The 8,210-nt window shown below is 42.7% G+C and overlaps 1 protein-coding gene across 2 annotated transcripts; it reads right to left on the bottom strand.

Moving 5' to 3' along the window:
* Positions 1 to 773: 773 nt before the first annotated feature.
* On the bottom strand, positions 774 to 2,541 carry LOC147880266 (disease resistance protein L6-like). 2 transcript variants are annotated; one of them, XM_087371267.1, is made up of 5 exons: positions 2,482 to 2,541; positions 2,221 to 2,367; positions 2,022 to 2,147; positions 1,523 to 1,637; positions 774 to 1,340 (listed from the first exon to the last, which is right to left on the bottom strand). In XM_087371267.1, exons 2-5 carry the CDS (start codon positions 2,341 to 2,343, stop codon positions 1,228 to 1,230), a joined length of 477 nt encoding a protein of 158 aa, XP_087227393.1. In that variant the 5' UTR covers positions 2,344 to 2,367; positions 2,482 to 2,541; the 3' UTR covers positions 774 to 1,227. The 2 variants fall into 2 exon arrangements, with proteins under 2 accessions (XP_087227393.1, XP_087227392.1); XM_087371266.1 differs by lacking the exon at positions 2,482 to 2,541 and having other exon boundaries at positions 2,022 to 2,330.
* Positions 2,542 to 8,210: the final 5,669 nt, after the last annotated feature.

Here is an 8,210-nt window from a genome sequence, read left to right as displayed (position 1 = left end):
AAAGGAAAGCATGAAGTGAACACAAACTGAGAATTCTTGCTTATGAAATGAAGAAAGGTGAGGTCCTTAAGTAGGCACCTCTTACATGATCACTGACATCACTGATGACCTCTGAGCTCCACAATCATCTCCTCAATCTGCTCCTAGATTCTCTCAATCATCCTATGTGGCTTCTACCACCACCTAACAGTGCTTATGGGCACCTAACTGTGCCTCTAGCACACACACATAGAAACCAAGGTGTGCCTGGGGCATACACCTTGAGATATCCCATCAAAGATATGTTAAGCACACACACATAGAAACCAAGGTGTGCCTGGGGCATACACCTTGAGATATCCCATCAAAGATATGTTAGCTAAAATTGGATTCTATTGATTACAAACATAAAAGAGCTTTCAGGACTAGTATGATGCTTGCTCGTACACTCAAAATAAACCACTCAAAAAGGTTTCTCGAGAGAGAGAGAGAGAGAGAGAGTGTTTGAAACCTATGCCTTTTTCACTTGAAAAGAAATTCAATTGGAAGCATTATCAATACGACACCTTATTTATCCAAGTCACTAATCTAATCTATAACTCAAATCACTCTTATGTTGAGTTTTATCCCTCTCATGTTTTTCTTGTTTTCTTCTTCTTTTATTCAATCATGTCCTAATATTGCATGCTTCATCAACTCTAAGGTATCATGTTTATAACATTTCTATACACATATATATCATGATTATAATTTGATAACATTTCTTATTAAAACAATAATGGAAACATCAAAATCTTAGCTCTCCTTCAACTAAGTACACCCGTCAATGTCCAATTGCTGTACCCATCAATGTCCAGTTGTTGTAGCCTTTTCAGCTGCCCAAAGGAAGAAGGGAGCTTGGTGATGCGTGCCTTTAACGATTGCAGACTTTCAAGGATCCAAAATCTTCGGGCAGCTCCTTCAGCTCAGGGCACATATCAATGTCCAACTCCCGTAGCCTTTACAGCTGCCCAAAGGAAGAAGGGAGCTTGGTGATGGACATAAAGTGACTTGCCTTCAACGATTCCAAACCCTCAAGAGAGCCAAAATCTTCAGGCAGCTCCTCCAGACGAGTGCACCAATCAATTTCCAACTCCCGTAGCCTTTTTAGCTGCCCGAAGGAAGGAGGGAGCTTGATCTTAAGTGACTTGCATTCAACGATTCCAAACTTTCAAGGAGCCAAAATCTTTGGGCAGCTGTTTCGGCTCATCAATCCACATGTCGATGTCCATGTCCATGTCCAATTCCCTTAGTTTTTGAAGCTTGTGCTTTGTAGAGAAGCAACATCCCTCGGCCACACGAAGAAACTCCAAGCAAGAAATCTGAGATAAGCAACATTCCTCGAGCACAGTAAGAAACTCCAAGCAAGAAACCTTGTGCTTCCCAGACCAGCAATATCCCTCGAGCACGGTAAGAAACTCCAAGGACAAATCTTTAGGAAGGATGACATTAGCAGAATCCATCAAACTCGACCACCTAATTTTCAGGGCTTAAAGTCCCTTACATGTACACTTGAAATCTGTTGTGTGTAAGCAAAGGAATTGCAAGGATCGCATTTTGGAAAGCTGACTTGCGTCCAGACGACGCGAAGTGACAAGTCCACGAATTTGATCAAGACCCTGCAACAACAAACCGAGTAAATCATCAACTCACTGTTTACTCTTCCGTTTCATCAATTACAAACCGTCATTTCTGTAAAGAAAGATCAACTTATGAAGTACCCTCATCACAACCAACCAAACCATCAGATTTTACACTTTATACTTTCATTTCATACTTAGGCTGCAGTGCATTGAGCAACAGCAAATCTCATTGTTCAGAGAAAGAACTTACGAAGTAACCTCATCACAACCAACCAAACCAGAATTTCTTCTTTCATTTCATGCTCAGGCTGCATGCAGCGCATTGAGCAACAGCAAATAACAGTGCTCAACTCTATTCTGATTTGCTACCCCGCTTTCCCTATACTATAGTGGACGTGCTGAAAACAGAAAAGCAAGTACCTGCCTAGTATCCGACATTTGTAGCAAGTCTTTGTCATCCCACACCCGTGTCTTGCTCCTTCTACTCACATCTCTTCCCAAGTCCCTCAAATGATCGTGCATCGTAAGGCGCCGATTTTCGTCCACCTTCACCAAACACAGTTGTTTCAGCTTCTTTAGACCGGTTGCGTAGCCTTCTACCAAACCATGCCAAAAGTACTTTACACTCCGTTCGCGTTTTCCAATGAAGAAGCAAGCCAGGTCTTGGAACATTTGTCTTTCCTCCTAGACGCCCTTGAAAAGCGTGAAGACAGAAAAGTTGCGAAGACTCCTGAGGATCCATCTTTCGTAGCTCGTGTGTCTCACCCTAGAAGACATCGGAGAGGTCGTTTTTGTGAGGAATAATCGTTGGTCCCTAGATGTCAACAAAATCAGACTTCCCGGCCAGAGCCTTGTTGGATCTAAGATGTCCGTCACAGACCTGAAGTCGCTGTTCGTGCCATCCAATCTCTTCATGTCATCGAGTACTATCAGAACCTTCGATTCCACGGAGGGCAAGAGCATGGTGAAGAAGGTTTGCGAACCCCTTCTTCATTGCTACTCCACGGTGGCTGATGAGCACCTCATGAGAGGCCATGGACGAACTTCGAAGTAACGGTGGTTCAGAAAGGAAGACGCCGCCCTCCACTTCCAAGCGTTGAGTCGCTTGGTCAAGGCTCATGACCAACTCGGAAGCGCATCGCTAACAGCTAAAGTCCGGCCCTGCTCGGGAACCTTCTGGATGCGTCCCAGGCACGGAGTGCCGGACTCCATGATGCCGAGCAGCGAGTAGATTTGGGCAGGCATCGGATTGTCGGACTGATCTTAGCAAATTTGTCAAACCCCTGGCATATCGGTGCCCGCCATGCTGCGATAAAAACCAGTAATCACTCAGAATGGGCTCCTTCGTCAACCCGCCAAGCCTTACGTAGGATAGATTTCAACTATTTGCCCGGGTGGCAAGATGGAAATCCTGTCTCCAGCGGAGCATATTTCTGCTACGATTTGACAGCAAGAAACATGGAAGCTCAAGCAAATTTGCCAAGTTTGTTGCACGCAGGAACGGCCTCTAACAAGGTCAAATTTTCACTTGCCTTGCCAAAGCAACCTCACCCCTTACATTATGACACCCCTTAAATCCCCTTTCACATCTTCATTCATTTAAGGCCCTTTCACTCTATGTCTTCACCTTTGGCATGTCAAAAAGGTTGGAAAAACAATTGGGAAAGGTTCCAAGAAGCCATAGAGCGTGTTCACCCATAGCCCAAAAAGGGGCCCATGCATGCTTTTGCTCGCAAGGAGAGGCCGTCATGGGGGGCCAAACAAAGATTTAACTGGCAGATCATATGCATTTTTTTCGACTAGCTGACCAAACCGGCTGGCAGATATTCAAGGGGCTAAACGAATGCAAAGAGGACGTTCCCACATACCCTCTAGGATCGTCCCCATCTTCACTTGTAGTCCATCATTTTTGGCTTGAACACACGCTAACGTCAAGAAAATTGGTGCAAATAAGTGTGAAGGTAGGGGGTCAAGATTTTTGACCTATTGCACACCTACAAAAGGTGATGTCTAAACCTTGAATGTAACTCTCATCGCGGCACAAAACTTGCAAAGCTTTTCTCCTGTGTTGTTCTCACATAAATCCTGCCTAGAAAGTCTCCAGCTTAGAGGTTAGCATCGTGGGAATGCCCTCAAACATGTGGCTAGGGCTAAATCAACCTACCATGAAGGTCATTTTTGACCCCTTCACACCTCCAAGCTAGGCACGCCTAAATGTGCTCTAAATAAAGAGTGAGAAAGGAGATTTCCTAAGAAGCACCAAAGTTTTTATCTTGATCTAAACAATAATAAGAGATCATAAGAGAAAGTCATCTTTACATCGCTATGAAACAAAGATCCTCTAGCTCTTCTCCAAGCCTATTTTGTATCGTCTAGTTCTTCTCAAAGCTTACTTTATGCCTATATAGATACACTAGGACAAGATTTCAGAGAACGATAGCAAGTTCATCTAAGACATGAATATGCACCACTTAAATCCTTTTTGCTTCCTTATAAAGTATGAAGCAAAGTCCTTAAAAAACTCCCCATCTAGGTGTGACATCCCTTGCTCACATTTTTAAGAAACGACCGAGTATGGCATCTGAGCCAAATGGACTCCCACAATCTTAATATGGTCCTCAAGAGCATTAAGAGAGAGAAGTTAAGGTGAGAGATTGTGAAATGGGATCATGCAAAAGTGGGATCTTAGCTAGTGTCCAATGTTGCATGGACTCAGTTGGCATTTCTAAAGAGGTTCATGTTTTGATTTGTAGAATGAAGAATGCTAAGGATACATCAACAAAAATGATGCATTGTAGAAAGAGTGAGTTCCAAGGATAGCCAAGTGAAGTAGAGAGAGAGCAATGGGGGTCAAAACAATGGTGTCATCATCTTGATGTTTGTGGTGGTGGGGATGAATTTGGAAGTTGGACCTAGATGTAGACATGTAAAGGTGATGGCATTTGTGAAATGGATGAGGTGAGAGAGAGGTTGGTGGGTGAGTGCAAAAAAGCAAAAGAGAGGAAGCCTTGCTAGCAAGTCCCCCTCTACTTAATTGTATCATTCTAGGTCAAGCCTAGCTTGTGCCCACATCTTATATTGAACAAAATGTTTCAAATTTTACAATGTTCAAGAGTTTTACAAGAACACACCCTCTTAAAGCATCCACACCTAGATGAAGCTGGGTGGCTACAAAGAGAATTTGAGGAAATTTTAACAAGGACAAGGGTAAAGCCAAAAACCTTTGGCACAACACACATCTTTCTACATTAACATAGATTTTTGAAAAGATGTGCGTATGATTTCATGATTTCACAAATCAATTTTAATGTTTACATGTGAGGAGAAAAAGGGTCAAATTTCTCATATTTATATTTAAAGAGAAAATGGCTCACATATATATATACAAACTCATGGACATAGTACAGTTTCAATCTCATGATAGTCACTCACAAGGTTGAAAACCATGGTTCCATCATGCATAGCAGGGACTAGCTATTATGACATGCCCATTAACATCATTAGTGGCCAATAATGGGTGTAGACTATAGTATAAGCATATGCTCTCACACATACAAATCCACACACCCTCACATACTTGAGCTTCAATTTATACAAAGGTCATCGTACTGATTTTTTGTCGGCACTCCAGATGTAAGGGCAGACTCAACTGTGACAAAGGCTAGCACTAAAGGAGAGGGCTAATCAAAATGTAGTCCACATTCTCTTCATTCAAGCTACAAAATTCTTGTGAAGATATACGATTTTATTTTAGTTTCTCCCAGATGAGCATCTAAGCAAAAGAAATGCTTAAACAATCTAGCTAATAGGGCAAAACACACCGCTTAAGATAGAAAGAATTTATCACAATATCAGCAAGCCGCCACAAGGATGAAAGCTTCACAAGCTAAAATTTGCATGTCCACTGCTAAAATTTGCATGTCCACTGCTAATCTGGCAAAAGCATATATCTAGATGAATTAGGGAGCATGCCCAAACTCATCCTCTAAAAACTCTGTAGTTTCAATCTCATGATAGTCACTCACAAGGTGAAAACCATCAACTCAATCAGGCATAGCTGGGACTAGCTACTACTGTGGCATCCCCACTGATGTCATTAGTGCCCAACAATGGGTGTAGACTATCATATAAACATATGCTCTCACACATACAAATCTACACACCCACAACATACAAATCTACACATCCACACATACTTGAGCATCCATTTATACAAAGTATTCATACTAAGTTTCTGTCGGCACTCTAGAGGTGAAGAGCAAAATCAGTTGTTGTGACAAAGGCTAGCACTTAAGGACAGGGTTAATCAAAAAGTAGTCCACATTCTCTTCATTCAAGTTACATCTACTTGTGAAGACTATACGATTTCATTTTAGTCTCTTGCAGAAGAGCATCTAAGCAACAAAAAAAAGCATAGACAAAGCTTATTCAAGTTAGTGAGCCTTGGGACTGCCAATGTGTAAGTCCAAGGTTCAAAACCTTGGCTATTAGTCTCTAATTAGCTATTCAAGCATAAGATGGATCAATGTGATTGTTGAGACATCTAGTCTTCAGATGTGCTTTGGGCCATATTTGCAATAAATGATATCTTTTCATGCCACATAGACTAACTTGTCTCTCCTATCTTTCCCCATACACCACCCAACGATGATCTTTTTGACCTGCCTAAGTGGGAAGGGTATAGTGTTGAGGAACCATCTCAACATCATATGTTTGATATGTGCATAGCACTAACCCAATAGAGGGGTTTACATATATTCTACATTTTCAACTAAATCTAGAATACAGTTAGTCATTTGTGGTGTATAGCTGCCATGAGCAACAAGTACTATGAGGCTCCTACAATAGTAACCAAGGTTTCAACAACCCTACGCCTCAAAGCTCACAAGCACAACTAGACACAGGCACTACAAATCATCACAGCACAAGGTGGCTTATGTTTTGTAGCACGCACCTAAGTCTCATGCAAGACTTGAGTCAAGTGACCTCTCTCACAAAGCAATGACATAACGGATCTACAAGACAGCAAGCTACAACACCACAAGCATTCAACCGAGCCTTCAATGACTCAATTGCAAAGCAAGACACACTAGCTACTGTAGATAACATCGACTAGGCAAGACTGTTTAACAAGTCTGCACTCTAAGCCAACGTTTCAATCCACCTCAACGCATCTCCTCCAAACTCTCTCTCCATAGCACATGTAGCATTGCTACAACAAGCACCCACAGAGGCAAATTTCTTATACAAAACTTCTACAATCCAGCCTCAATGACGCATTGCAACTCAGACAAGGCAAGACAGTCAACTACGCCAGGCTTGCAAGCATCGTGACTCCTACTAGCAGCTTGCAAGCAAACGGCTCCTGCAGATGAGCTCCCATCAACCACAATGTAAGCAACACCCCAATCTCATGACCCACCAGTGCACCATCACATGTGCTCGTCTAATGCACCTAAGCCACCATGGGCTCCATCTGCACACCAGCGATGCTTCAACAACATCTGGCACATGCACAATGACCTCAAACATTGTAGCAAGCCCTGACCTGCAAGCCCTGACCTGAGTGACTACGCGAGCTCCAATGCATGTCACCTCCAATGAGTCCTCCAGCAAACGGCTACCACAAAGAAGCCTCCCCGTCTAAGGCATCCACAAAGAGCATGCACAACCAACAGACCAGTGACCAAAAGAGCCCGCTGACCAACATAGAAGACCCTGCCGATAAATTCTATCAAGAATCCGAAGATTTTGAAGCATCACCTCGTAGATTCTGGTGCAATCAATGAAATCTTCAAGATTCCTGCAAATCTTATCTTATGACATGTGGTAAGACAACAAGTTGACATGTGGCATCGTATCAACTACTTATCCACCACGTAGACCTTATTTGACACATGGCAGTTGACTTACCATGTCACCCTATCTGCCACATTAGTAGGGCACACGCACAGTGCCATGTCACTACCTGATCTGCCACATCATTTTGCACCGTCAAAGTGCCACATTAGTAGGTTATCCACTTACCACGTCACTTGCAGAGGTACCACATCACTTGCCATGTCAATAGGTACAGTCAACTGGCCACCTCAACATCCTAGTATACTGCCAACTCACAACTACAACATGGCAGTCCCTTGGGAGACACAGTTACCTCTTCTTAGACACTACATGTGCACCCAATTGCCACATCATCACTGCTCCCCAAAGGCACACACTTTGCATGTGATTCACCCTACCACATCATCATGCAATTGTTTCTTGAAGAAAAGGGTCAACAATTGCTTGGGTGTAGCCAATCGTGGAACTATTTTTGGGGCCATGATGCGACACGCTCCTGGGTGAGATTTGAATTTTATGCGGACTTGCACTCTTGCTGGATATTTTTCCGATGTCATGATGCTACACTTTCGTAATAATGAGACACGATCTATTTATTTTGAATATCGCAGAGCTCGACACATGGCATCTTTGCACTGCTTCTTCGTGCAGTGCAGTCTATGACCTGACCACTATCATTTGTAAGAAAACAATACAACGTTTGTGCTCAACAGATAACAGGATCTTGTATCCAAGAGAGAAAAGTAGATAGTATGGAGAATCAAAAAT

The sequence above is a fragment of the Dipteris shenzhenensis genome, chromosome 32 (assembly GCF_047967505.1).
Source record: "Dipteris shenzhenensis isolate YYH24624 ecotype China chromosome 32, Dip_SZ_1.0, whole genome shotgun sequence".
Lineage (NCBI taxonomy): Eukaryota > Viridiplantae > Streptophyta > Polypodiopsida > Gleicheniales > Dipteridaceae > Dipteris > Dipteris shenzhenensis.
This window is presented reverse-complemented; position numbering and strand designations above follow the sequence as displayed.